Source organism: Nestor notabilis, unplaced genomic scaffold (genome assembly GCF_000696875.1).
Source record: "Nestor notabilis isolate BGI_N333 unplaced genomic scaffold, ASM69687v1 scaffold9631, whole genome shotgun sequence".
Classification (NCBI taxonomy): domain Eukaryota; kingdom Metazoa; phylum Chordata; class Aves; order Psittaciformes; family Psittacidae; genus Nestor; species Nestor notabilis.
This window is the reverse complement of record NW_009914199.1, coordinates 1-13833: the sequence shown is the minus strand read 5'-3', so window position 1 is coordinate 13833 and position 13833 is coordinate 1. Positions and strand designations below refer to the sequence as shown.

The window sequence follows — 13833 nt, the reverse complement described above, 5'->3', positions numbered from 1 at the left end:
TATTATGTATTATATAAGTTATTTATTAAGTAAATTTTTAGATTAAATGTTATGACAGAAAAAGGTGTGAGTGCTCACAGGGTAACAGTGGGGAAATGAAATGACAGAAACATAGGGTTGCTTTTTAGAAAGCTTCAAGTTTGCCACAGTGAGTTTTCTTAAGGAAAGCTTATTCTGATTACTGCTGTTTAGCTTCTCTCATCAGTGAATGGAAAGTAGTATGCTAGCCTCCATTGGTGGCTGTTGACTGCTATTTTTATTTCTTTATGTTGGCTTTACAACCTGAAATGAAATCATTTCATCATGTTTTGGTTTCCATCCCAATATAGGCTGTGGGGTGACCATGGACAGGAAGCATTAGAATCTGCTCATGTTTGTGTGATAAATGCAACAGCAACAGGAACTGAAATACTCAAAAACTTGGTGCTACCAGGTAAGTAGATAGCTCTTTTGTATTTTCTTTGTAATGCATCTAGTAGCTTCATAATGCCTGGTTATTAATGTTTTTTTTTTTTCCCCAAGGTATTGGTTCTTTCACAATTGTCGATGGGAATCGCGTCTCTGGAGAAGATGTTGGAAATAAGTAGGTTTGTTTGTGATTTCTCTTACAAATAGAGAAGTAACAGGGTTTCATAAGTAGTTCCCTCTCTACAGTTGTCAATTAATCCTATAAAATTATTTTAAAAGCTTTTACATGTTTCTCCAAGTCTTTTGTGGGTTTGGATGTTGGTGACATACAAAGCATGCACACTCACTTTGGTATTAGCTGCTAAATTTGACAGTTATTTTAGTTACTGTTTTTATATCTCACAGGTCTATTTACTTCTCTCAGTATAAAAATATTTTTAAAAAACTTGCTTGCTGCAATCTTGAGACATGACAGTGCAAGATTTGCTTGTGTTTCGGCATGGCTACATGTCTTCTCTTTAATTTTGGTGATGGAGATAACTTTCCATTAGTTTACCATTGTGAAACTGACTGAAAGTCATTATTGGCTAAAGAGTGTGTACAGGAGGGGAGAGGGAGAGAAACTCTTCAGACGTCCTATAAACATAATTTGTTTACTAAGTCTATATCACTTTCTCTTATGGCTGAGGCAGGTATCTACAAGAATAACTGTACTTACAGGGAGTATATGAGGGGGAAGCATATTCCATTACATGAAGAAATTAGTACTAATAAGCCTGCAGGATGATCCTGACTTCCAGGGGAGTTTGGCAGGTCTTATTTTCCAGATTTGTGGCTTGGGTACGGAAAATATAACAGTGGTGGGAAGCAGAAAAGAAGATTTAAGGGACAACTTGGTTTGTTGTGTGTGATAGTCAACATGTTCGGCACTATAAAATGTAGCTTTAATGTTGTTGTTCTGCAGAATAAAAATTCACATTTTTTTTTCCTGTGTCCTTTTCAGTTTCTTTCTACAAAAAACCCATATTGGTAAGGTAAGGAGATTATAAATGTCACTTCAGGTGTATTAAAACATGAAAGTATTGAGTAAATACTCAAATGTAGTATTATGAGTAATGCTGAAAACACGTTTGTGTAGATTAAAGTCTGTTTTTTGACGTAATTCCCCATGCTTACTTTTTAGTTGCTTATAAGTGAGAAGATAAGCTTAATTCTGGCTAGACTGAGTGGAAAAAATGAACAGGGTATGGTTAAGGATATCTTTGTAAGGATAAGGTGAAGAGCATTGTGGTTGAAGGAGTAAAGCTAAGAATAGAGAAGTGAATGGGGAAAAAATCACGAAAGTCGCACGGTACAAGAGGCAGATTTTTTGGGTCTTTCTAGTTTTGGGGTTTTTTAGCACGTAACGTGTTACTGATGTACTGGATAAATTACATTTCAAGAGGCTAAACACTGTTTTTATTGTTCTGAAACAGAATCGTGCCCAGAGTGCCACTGAGCTCTTGCAAGAACTGAATAATGATGTTTCTGGAAACTATGTCGAAGAGGTTTGTTTTCCTAAATTAGTTGTATGTTTCTTGTTACAGTATGTGATAAAAATACAAATAATAGCTGTGTGTTGTCTTTGTAATATTGCAGTTTAAGTAGCTTCATGATAAAAGCATTTGAGGAAGAACATTTTAATTTATTTGCAATGTCATTTATATATTTGAAACATTATTTTGTAACTTCATCGTAATTTTGTAACTTTAACTTAACACTTTATATTCAGTGTTGAACAGACTTGCTGTTATTCAGAAGTTTTTACAGTGTTTCCTGGCATATTTTTTTCCATACTCTTTAGAGTCCAGAAGTACTTCTAGACAATAACCCTTCCTTTTTTAATCGTTTTAACTTGGTGGTTGCAACACAACTCCCAGAAAGGTATGTTTGTTTTCCTTCAGTTGTAAAAGCAGATTTTAACTGCAGGCATATTCTTGCAGGGAAACTGATGCAAAGCAGAACTGTGCCATTGTGAAGGAATGTTGCAGTAAATGACGTCATTTTCCTATGGACTTTTTTATATGTTAGTATGTAGTTTAAAATCTTTCTCAGATCCATGGCTGACTACTAGGTGATGCTTCCAGCTGATTTTTCTATGTCAAGTACTCTCTGAAGTGAAAGATGTTTCTGGTTCAGAATTGCTATAACAAGTATTATTCTTATGTAAAACCCAACAGATCAGAGGGTCTGTGGTACTTTAGATTTTTGCAAATGCGTTTTATTGTTTGTATAGCCGTTTCCAGTTTACCCAAGTATGTAATTATATTTCCCATATGAACTTTGTCAATTCCAAAAGTTCTTGATTTTCTAATTTATTTTCTTTTTAACCTGTGAACCATGCTGAGAGGCCTCTTGCATGCTGCCTTCCAGTAGAAGGTGCAGATAAAAAGTGACAGTTCTCAGGGGGAGAAGAGCATCTGTTTCAGTAGGCCAGCTGCCTCCACACAGGCAAGAGGTTGATGGATAGATGTATAGTTAGAACTTGCTCTGTAAGGAAGTGGCTGTTGTTCATGCTTTATAAATTTTCTCCTTCCCTCTACTTAGAGGGGAGTTGGAGGTACTCTCTCTTATGAAAAGAAGAGCCAACTTGCCGTTCTGAAGAGGTTATTCCCTTGTGAATAGAGTATTTCTTACCTGCTATTTGGAAACCTCTGATAGGAACTGCCTCTGCTAGAACTTACTGTTGTACAACACACAGATCTAATACTTCTGTCTCTTTCACAATTCAGTTAAGTTTTCAGTTAGATATTTGGAGCATTTTGGAGGGTGGAGTGAAATATAAGTAAGCTAATGGATAAACGTATTCCTAACCTAGTAAATTCACACATAAAATTACCTTATAAGTGTTTAGAATCATAATATTAGAGTTCTCTGAGGAGACTTCTTTAAGTAACCTGTGTAAGAGTTAACTTTATTGGTAATTATTTTCCTCTGTACATCTGAAAAAAACCTCAAACCAGAAAATGTTTTTCCTTACAGTACATTGTTGCGCTTGGCTGAACTCCTCTGGAATTCCAACATTCCTCTGCTGGTCTGCAGGACTTATGGGCTGGTTGGTTATATGAGAGTCATTATTAAAGAACATACAGGTTAGAGGGTTTTTTGGGATAAAGACTTTTCTTATAGGTTTAAAGCTTCAATATGTAACGTCCCTTTGATTGCTTTTTTTCTTGTTTTTTTGTTTTTTTCATTTTGTGGTTTATTTAGTATTTGTTAAGTTTTACGTAGCTTGCAGTTCATCACCAGGAGCATTCTTTGAGAAATGTATAGAAATTAGAGACTGCAACAAATAGTAAAATTAGAAATTATCCTGACATTAAATGTAACTTACACAAACCACTCATTAAGAATTTAGCAGTTGAATGAGCAGGCAATGAACTCCATTTGAGGTATAGCTCTGTTCTGAAGCCAGACATAAAGCTGAAATGCTTTGTGTAATGGTTTTTTTCACAGTTGTGGAATCTCATCCTGACAGTAAGTTAGAAGATCTGAGACTGGACAAACAATTTCCAGAACTGAGGGAACACATTCAGTCTTATGACTTGGATCATATGGACAGAAAGGTTGGTATGTGATTTGCACTATGTTCTTGAAGACAGGTGAAGACATAGAACAGGGATTCTGTGAAATGACTTTTTTTGTCGCCTGAACAGAGGCAACTGTAGAATCACTTGTGAAGTACTATTTTTGGCTTGTGCCTGAAATGTTACAGGCTGCATTTAAATCTTAAGCAAATGGGGGTGTTGGGAAGTAAGGAATGTTCTTAACAACTTGATTTTTCATTAGATAGATTCCCCCTAAACCTCCCATGTTTGGGTTTTTTTTTTCTTCTTTTAGTTTGTATGATTACCTACTGCTGCAGAACTTTGCAGTGTGGGTATTTGTGCATAGCATTAAGTTCCACTCAAAAAAACAGTACTGGGGAGCTTGGCTCAGACTCCCTTATTTTAAGTAAAGGAATAGTAATTTGATGGTTTGTTTCATAGTAGTTAGGGAACATTATTTCTGAATCAGATCTGGAACATGTGTCTTTAGAATAGTGGAAGGGATGTTAATTTATATTTAAAATAGGTTTTTAATTTGTTTCTTGTTTATTCTCACCTTGACAAAGATTTCTCTGCTGTTCGATTACAGGACCATAGCCACACTCCATGGATTGTGATTGTAGCCAAGTATCTAACAAAATGGCTCAATGAGGTATATTGCAAAATTGGATAAGTCATCAGTCTTACCATTATTGTTATTACTTTAGATATGTGTTTTCTAAACTAGGTTATTATTTTGGCAATGTGTTACAAATACAGAAAACAAAGTGGAATCATTAAAGAAACCCCTACTAATTGAAGCACAAGTGAATGTATGTGAACAGTGACAAACTCCTAGAGTTTATCATGAGGCCAAAAATATATATTTTGAAGACAATATCTTTTTTGTGTGGTTTTCTTTTCTTTTTTTTTTTTTTTTTAATTCAGAAAAATGAACAGTTTCCTAAGAGTTACAAAGAAAAAGAAGCCTTCAGACAACTGATTCGGCAAGGTAAATTATATGTCCTAGGATTCACTTACTCATACTGGCAGAAACGTGTAAGGAGTATGTGGAAAATAATCAGAAGTTCTGTCAGGGTTAATTTGTGAAAATTCTGCTGGCGTCTGCAGTGTGACTCATCTGCTAAGTGAATGTTTCATACAGGTAGATCTTAACATCCCAGACTGGCTTATAAATGAATGCAGTTTGGTAGTGTTTCATCCTGCTTGCTGTTTAAGATCAAGAGTATGTTTTGATTTGGGTGGAAAGGCCTTAAGAGCAAATCTTGTGGAAAATGTTGATGTTCAACATGGAAAATGTGATAGAGAGGAAAGCAAGTTGCTTTTGACACTAGAATTTTTAACAACTGCAAGTAGATCGTTGGTCAGTTGACCCAACAAGATGTGGTGCTCATTGCACCTCAGAATGACCAGTTCGGAGAGAGAGAAGGATGATGCAGCTGCTGACATAGACTGTGACCACTGTGTGGACAGACTTAAAGTTTTGCAGATGCTTCAATCTAATACCTTTCGTGGGTGCTAAAATTAATGAGGCATTTTTAAGATCTAGAAATACATTATCTTTAAACGACTGTAGAATAAAAACATGAACTGAAATTTTTGTATTTCCTTGCTTAATGCTGGCCTGTGTGCAAATTGCTGAGTGATTCTGTCATCCTTATCCCTAGGCTGGGCTAGGGAACTCGTCTGAGCTGTGCTAATTACCTCTGGTTAGATTAGGTTTTAAGTGGAGGCTATTTCTTGGTCTGTCTTGCTGTGTGGTTTTGTAAGTGTTTCCCAAATTTGAGCAAAAAACCCAAACAAAACACGAGTGGGAATGGGAAGGAGACTTGAAGTGCCTCTTTACCACCGTCTATGCTAATTTAGTGATTATTAAGCTTTTTCTCACACAAACTGGTATTTTTGTGGTAAGTAACTTCTACTTAACATCACAGGAAGATTAATCGTGTGCAGAATGTACATGTAGTTAGTTTTATCAGTACATCTTACTGGTAATTCAGTTTTTTGCTGATTAACTGTTATGCCACAAATACATTCAAAGCCAGTCTGCTCTGTTGGTTAAGACCTAAATGAGATGTAAATCAGGGGATTGTGTATTTTTAATTATTTTTTTTTCAATAAGGTATCTTAAAGAATGAAAGTGGTGCCCCAGAAGATGAGGAAAACTTTGAAGAAGCTATAAAAAATGTGAACACAGCATTAAATACTACAGAGGTAACAAACATACGATAAAATCTAACTGCTTTGGGGTTTTTTCAGGACATATTATGCACATGTAGGGCAGGAATTCCTTTTGTCCTATATGTATTTACATTTATATTTAAGTAAAACAGGATTAGTGCAATTTTAAAAATTGAATAAACTAGCTCTAGACTAGGTGGCACTGTAGCTTATGGAAATTCTTCCATTTCCTTGCTCATGCAAGGAAGCTACATTTCCTTCCTGAAGACTTGAATTCAACTATAGAATGAATCAATAACCACAGTCCATTAGTAGTGTGTTCCTTGTTGTAGACTTTTACAGTTTACTCCTTAAAAGAAGATCTGTGAAGTGCTTGGTACAATTATGAAGAATTACCAGTCACTGGTGTGGGTGATGTCTGATATAAATACGTGGCTAGGAAAGAGACTTGGAAAGCATTTGTTGAAATTGTGCTATATTGAAGTTGGTTGCTATACTATTTACTCTGTGTAGAAATGAAGGGCTTCAAGGGACTTCTGACTCACCAAGCTCAGTACCTTCCTCTTGAAGAAACAACATGAAATTCCTTTCCTGAACTGATCAAACATTAAGAGTGAAATTTGCATTGTTTTTAAGTAACCCTGAAGTGGTAACTCATGGTTTAAAATTGAGCTCTGATTTTCGTAATCTCTCATCCATGGTAAATTGCAAAACCTACATGGGATAAAAGCATGTTCTGTGGTTCTTTCTTGTTTACATTCCATTTTTATTTGACCTGTGCTCATCCTTGCTTGGACAGTCATGTTAAGTCTCCCAGGAAAGCAGCAGGTAAAGCTAAGTGCTGTCACCTGAGCCACTCCAAACCTTGTCCCAGGATATTAATGGTTTATTTCAATTTATGTGCCAGACTGAACTGCAGCAGCTAAGGTGTCAAAACATTCTTTAGTTTGCAACCTCTCTTTACTTCCCCAGTGTTCTTGCTGCTCTGCCTTAGCATGTAGGATGGCAGCTGGCACTGGTAGTACCTTTTGCTGATGCTGCTACCAGAGTTTTTAAATGTTCCCAGTAAAAGGTGGGAATGAGGTGAGATTTTGTTCGTAATAATCTTCATCAGAAGCACGTGACTTGTTCTCAGTCAGTGCTATTTGAAATATGTCTGAGAAGCAGTGACTATGTAAGATTCAGAGGAGATTTTGGTCTGAAATTGAGGTCATTTAGAGTTGGTTCACCTATGTAATGAATGTTGAGATAATTCAAGAAGTCAGAAGTTGAATACATACAACCTCTTATTTTTTAATTCTTCACAGATTCCAAAAGGCATTGAAGAGATTTTTAATGATGATTGCTGTGTAAAACTCACAGAGCAGGTAATGAGTAGTTAAGGGTAAAGGCTAAGACTGAAGTGTAGACAAAGCATCATAAGTATCATCTGTGTACATGATTCCCTTGTGCATTTGCAGTCACCTTCCTTCTGGATATTGGCTCGAGCTGTAAAGGAGTTTGTGGCAAATGAGGGGCAAGGAAGCTTGCCTGTCCGTGGCACTATACCCGATATGATAGCAGACTCCAGTAAATTTATTGAATTGCAAAATGTGTAAGTATACCATTTTCTCTTCAATAGTTACTAGTGGTAGTAAATGGTGATGACTTCAGACCTCACAAAGTGTATGAATTCCTGTATTTAAAGTAAGAAAAGAGTGTGCGTGGGCCCGGGGTGAAGAGGGGCGTGGGAAGCATGGCAGCCTGGAACTATGCTCCCTGTATAGATTGTCTGCTGTTTGGAACCAGGGCAAAAGCCTTCAGTGTATCCCTTTTTCCTAAAGTTGGTAGTAAGTGACCAATTCCCTTAGTTACAGATCTAGTAAAAACCTTGCTAGAGGTAGTAGATCCCATAGCCCAGCTACTGCTGTCTGAACCAAACCATTGCTTAAACACAGCATTTTTTTTTTGTCTTCAATGTGTATGTTTACCTGGTTGCAGAAATTCTATTTTCCTCTATACTTAATTCTAAATACTAATAAATGACCTTTCAAGGGACTGCTTGGTAGATCAGGAAGGGCAAAATCTTTGCGGAGGAATATTAACTCAAATTCTAAACAGCATCAGTGTGGATCCAGATTTTAGGAAGGTCATCTTTGAACACAGGTATCCATGACATGAACTTAGGGTACCTGTGCATCCTGCATAGTTGGGCCCAGAAGACTTTCTTACAGTATTAGCACATTTTCTTGGCAACTTCTTCCTCCTTTTTTTTTTTTTAATCTCTAAAATGAAGCAGTATCATGCAGAAGACTTAAATTTATTGTCTGTGCAATTCTGCTGTTGAATTATTAAGACTTCTTTATCATTAACAGGTACCGTGAAAAAGCAAAGAAGGATATTGCTGCTGTGGGTAACCATGCTGCTAAATTGCTACAGTCCCTAGGCAAGGTAATTACAAATGTGTGGCTGTTCATACAGGATACAAGTATTTTTTCCCTGATGTTCTGTACAGAAATAAGTCACAGGAGACAGATATGAGAAGGCTTAATTACCTCATTCACCTTAAAAGACTTAAGTAAGTTGTAATGAAATTTAGTATTCGTGGTCTGTTTTACCACTTCTGGTTTGGTCATGTAAAAGGTATACAGTGTTATATTATTTACAATTTGAAAAGTCCTTTTTTTACAAGAATTAGTTACTTCACGATGAATATATTACTAACTTTGAAAATATGAATTCTCTAACATCTTGTCATTGTATGTACTGGAATTGAGTATATGCTGTCTTTTAGGCACCGGAGTCCATTTCAGAGAGAGAATTAAAATTGCTTTGTGAGTATACTTGGATTCTGTTGCTGTGTTTATGCAAATGATTAATTAAAAACTTTTTAATTATAATGTAGTTATTAATCAGTAATTAAATATTGGAATTTTTCAAGTAACTGCTTAGCACTTGCATCCATCATCTTCAGTGGAAGTAGCAAGTGTTCAGCACCTCTCAGTAGTGAGTCTGTAACAGCTGGCTTTTAATGATACTTTTTCAGGTCCAAACAACAGATAGAGCAGATGTCTCTACTTTCAGTGGTTAGTACCTAGTCACTTTTGACCATTCTATGATACTGACTTTGGAGTGTGGGTTTTGTAAACTGGTAGTCTGAAAAGGTAAAACAGTGATGCAGTGAGTAGTACTGATGGTGGCATTTTAGGTTACGTCTGTTCTGGATGTGTATACATGTCCACAGTGCAGCCTGGCTAAGACTCCTTGCAACTGGAAAACTTCCCTGTAAGCATATAGCCAAGAGCATGCTGCTTCTGCATTCATAGATCATTTGCTGGGGGGTTAAGAACCTCTCAGTTTGTCTTTTTTGAGTGGTAGGTAGTAGCTGCACTTTGGGTTGTTTCTATGCTATTAGAATGTTAATTGAGAGTATGTGAAGCAGCAGTAGGTATTTCAGGAGATTAAAAGAACTCATGTTCAGTTGCAGCATGGGAGAGGAAAACATGAAGTTCCTGGCTGTGGTTGATGAATTGCAATAGAAAAGCTACACATGTGAGCTGTTACATTAATGTGGCAGATATGTGTAGATTCTAGAAGTAAATAAGCACAATGTATTTCTCTAAAATATTTGTGATCATAGACCTAAATGCAGCTTAATAGATTTTATTACTGCAAGCCACTGGAGGAAACAGGGAAGTGTTAAATAGAGTTATCATGAGTTTATCTTTCATGTTTAGCACATCAGAGATACACACTTAAAACATTTAGTAATTGGGGATGCTTTCACAAGTGGGTGACATTTTTTCTGCACTCTGCTTAGGCAGCAATGCCGCTTTCCTCCGGGTAGTGCGATGTAGATCTCTGTCTGAAGAATACGGCTTAAACACTTTTAATAAAGATAAAATCAGTAAGTACACCTTTTTGGTGCATGCTTGTAATTGAATTTTCAACTTGAAATGCTTTTGTGATCCAAAAGAATTGTATGTTAAAACATTCTGTTTCACCATGCAGTTTCGGAATTTGGCATCAACTACAAGTATGGGGTTTTAAGTCTAGCGTGTTGAATTCAATTTGATTTTGAAAGACTTTATTTTTGTTAGAATATAAATAAAACATTGTTTTCTTCAAACTTTTCTGTACTTCACTTATTTCTGATGGAGCTGGAAAGGTGCTTTCACCTAACCAAAGATATGAGAGAATAATTGTCTTGCCCACTCTCAGCTTATCTTTTCAGTATGTGAATTAGCAAACTAGTTACTTAATACTGCATTTTATTTTTTTTAACCCACATAAATTAGTAAGTAATACTAAAAAAGTGGGAAGTAGTTTTTATCAGTTTAAATTAAGCATATATATATATGTTCCCTGAATGTTTTGGACAAAATGGATATGCAGAGTGTATACATTTTGTGCATACGTACCTTTTATAATATTTATAATTTAAAGTGAAAGCTCCTTGAATAAGTTGCTATTATGCAATGTGATTTAAGTAGTAGTTATTGTTCAGAAAGATGACTGAGCTGTATGTATGTTAAGGGAGTTAAGACGTCCTTTATAATTACAGTCGTTAAATATATGAAACGAGCATTTCAAATCCCAAAATTATAACTGAGCATTATCCTATTTAATGTTATAGCAGCTGTCAGAGTTCAAACACAGATCATAGAATAGTCTGAGTTAGAAGGGACCTACCTTCAAAGGTCATCTAGTCCAACCCCTCTGCAATGAACGGGGTCACCTTCAACTAGAGCAGGTTGCTCAGAACCTCATCTAGTCTGACCTTCAATGTTTTCAGGGATGAGGCATCTGCCACCTCTCTGGGCAATCTGTTCCAGTGTTTCGCCACCTTCATTGTAGAAAACATCTTCATTGCATCTAGTCTGGATCATGAGTGTATTCACAGAACAGTACGTCAAATACATACAATACAGTTTGTCCTAGGCTATGGAGTCAAAATCATGTATCTGAGAGCTGACTTACTGAGATTCTTAGCTGCAGGATTTTTTCATCAAAACTTCTTTTTACTGCAGATTTTACAGTTTAAGCACATGGAAAATACTTGATTTAAAGTAATTCAGATTTTTTTTTCCCATTTCATCTGTACCAGCTAATCAGTTCTCTTGCTGTTTTCAGTTTCCCATATGGATAACCCAGACAGTGAAATAGTTCTGTACTTGATGCTGCGGGCTGTAGATAGATTTTATAAGCAGCATGGCAGATACCCAGGTATGTAAATACCAGAGTTACTTAACATCATCAAAAGAAATATAAACATCCAATAGTTACTATAATACTGGTTATAAACTAGAAATATATTATTAGCTGTGGGTTTGTTTCCGTATTATTTTAACTTCAAGATTGTGAAAATTAAAATGAGAATTTTGTGTCTTTGGGAACTTAAAGGATGTATCTGAATTGATACTACTGAGATGGGTTGCATGGATTATAAATCGGTTCAGCTATGCAGTGAACATAACGACAGAATAATTTGTCATTGTCATGAGTCGCATCAACAGAATATTCAGCTATTATTAGTCTCATATTAATATATTAATTGGCTTGGAAACTTTTCGAAAAATACTGTGCTGCCATTTACACCCATTAACTTGGAATATGGTGTTGCAATTGTATGATGAACCAGTTAACTTATTTTCTAGGTGTCTACAACTATCAGGTAGAAGATGATATTGGAAAACTAAAATCATGCCTTAATGGTTTCTTGCAAGAACATGGGTTGTCTGTGGTGGTGAAAGATGACTATGTTCAAGAGTTGTAAGTATTCTATCTGAAGTGTCACTTTGTTGGTAAAACTGACCCCAAAATACTAACTGTTACTTTGCTATCCAGTTGTCGCTACGGAGCTGCTGAGCCACACGCTATTGCTGCCCTTGTGGGAGGTAAGAATGCCATGGTATTTCTAAGGTCCATACAAACAAACCAGCCTGCTGCAGTACATGCCTGAGTCCAAATCTCCACTCTTTTTAATTACTTTGTAACTGTTGTAATCACAGATTGTTGTCAAAGATAGCATTAGAACAGAATCCTCCCTCTGCGTTCTCCAGATGTGACCTCCTTTGATACACAGAAAAAGTGGAAACAGCGATGGTTTAAAGTCAACAAAATAAACCAAATAAATAATCTTAGTAGATCAATTCTAGTAACTTGTGTTTAAAAATAAAATGCTTGAAAAAGCCTTTGAGTTAAAGTAGTTATTTTAATAATATTAACACAATACACATTTTTATTTGCACTTACATAATACACTTCTTTTAGTGTCTGTTAAATGTAAATAGCCTTGATTACCGTAATTCAGTTAGTGTACCTTAATTCAACCTGCAGGTATTACCAAAACTAAATGTTTCAATTGATGTTCAAAATTGATACATCAGTTGACATCTTTATTTGGTTTCATTTGCTGCTGAAGATAATTATGTATTAAATACTCAGCAGATGTAGGAGTCTTTCTGTGATAAAGTGAAACTTGGTATTTGCAGTGCTCTAGAAAACATGTAAAGATAACTTCTGAAGAAATTGCAGAGTATTTCATACTACAGGAGTACACAAAGGGATCACAGTTTATTTTACAGTTTAACTGTACATAGGTTTTTAATTAAACTTCTTAATTTGATGTAGCGAGGTCACAACTTGCATAGGTCTCCTCGCACATTTTTACTCTGCGTGTATGCACATAGAAAGTATATACAGCAAAATGTATGTAAAACTGACTTTTGAGGTAACAGTTTTCTAAGCCTCTTCTATATAGGAAGTACTGAAAGGCAGTTTTCCCCCACCCCCAGGTGCTGCTGAAATAATTCCAGTGTAGTGAGTTGTAGTGAGTTCTAGATAAAAAACATTCTTTTACTGGCTTTCAAATGTAATGCACTAACCACCTTCTGTTATCTTCTTTTGTTTTCCTTTCCTTTGTTTCTCCTACAGGAGCTGCTGCACAGGAAGTTATCAAAGTCATTACTGGGCAGTTTGTAATTTTTAATAACACCTACATTTACAGTGGGATGTCACAGACTTCAGCGACTTTCCAGCTGTAGGATAAGGATCTTGCACTCGTTGCCACCAAGCGATGCTGCTGCAGCGTACTGTAAATACTGCGGTGTTCTGCCACTGACAATTCTGTATTACCTGCCAATTAGAGCTCCTTTATTTGTAATGATTTTCCCCCACACACACGCTTCCTGAGGACAAAAAAAAATATATATATCCTCATACCAAAGCCTGATTTTATTTTATTTTTTGTAATCTGCAATTTTCAGATCCACCTTTGAAAGAAAACAGCAGCAGCTGTTCACTGTCGTAGTACGTGCATTTACAAATTGGCTGACCTGGTTTGCAGCAGAGCCGATATAGTCTTATCTTCTTCCTAAAAAAGCTGTTCTTCAGGTTGAGGGGGGAGGGGACTACCAAAAGGTTGAAAAAGGCTACTGTAACCATGATAGACTGAGGATCCAGCTGTGAGAACAGCTAGGGGAAAGCTGCACTACCTTTTAAAGAGTTCAGGGGTTGCAGAGAGGGGGACTTTGTGCCTGAAAGCTTGGTTTGCAGCTCTGTTCGTGTACTAAAAAGGTTCTTTTTCCTGCACCATTGGTGTCCGGCGAATGTCGGGTGATGCCTCAATGTGGTTTGTGGTGGTGCTGTCATAACCGAGTGAGCCACTCTCGTTTCA

At 36.4% G+C, this 13833-nt stretch overlaps 1 protein-coding gene across 1 annotated transcript; it reads left to right on the top strand.

The window, feature by feature from the left end:
- The first annotated feature begins 385 nt into the window (after nt 1-385).
- Nucleotides 386-13201, top strand: NAE1 (NEDD8 activating enzyme E1 subunit 1). The gene is made up of 19 exons (XM_010023533.1): nt 386-433; nt 523-587; nt 1412-1442; nt 1884-1955; nt 2252-2331; nt 3430-3539; nt 3904-4013; nt 4585-4647; nt 4923-4986; nt 6118-6209; nt 7484-7543; nt 7637-7770; nt 8531-8606; nt 8950-8989; nt 9976-10062; nt 11289-11381; nt 11813-11927; nt 12003-12052; nt 13092-13201. The coding sequence occupies exons 1-19, from the start codon at nt 386-388 to the stop codon at nt 13199-13201; spliced, it is 1500 nt and encodes a 499-aa protein (XP_010021835.1).
- The last annotated feature ends 632 nt before the right edge of the window (nt 13202-13833 follow it).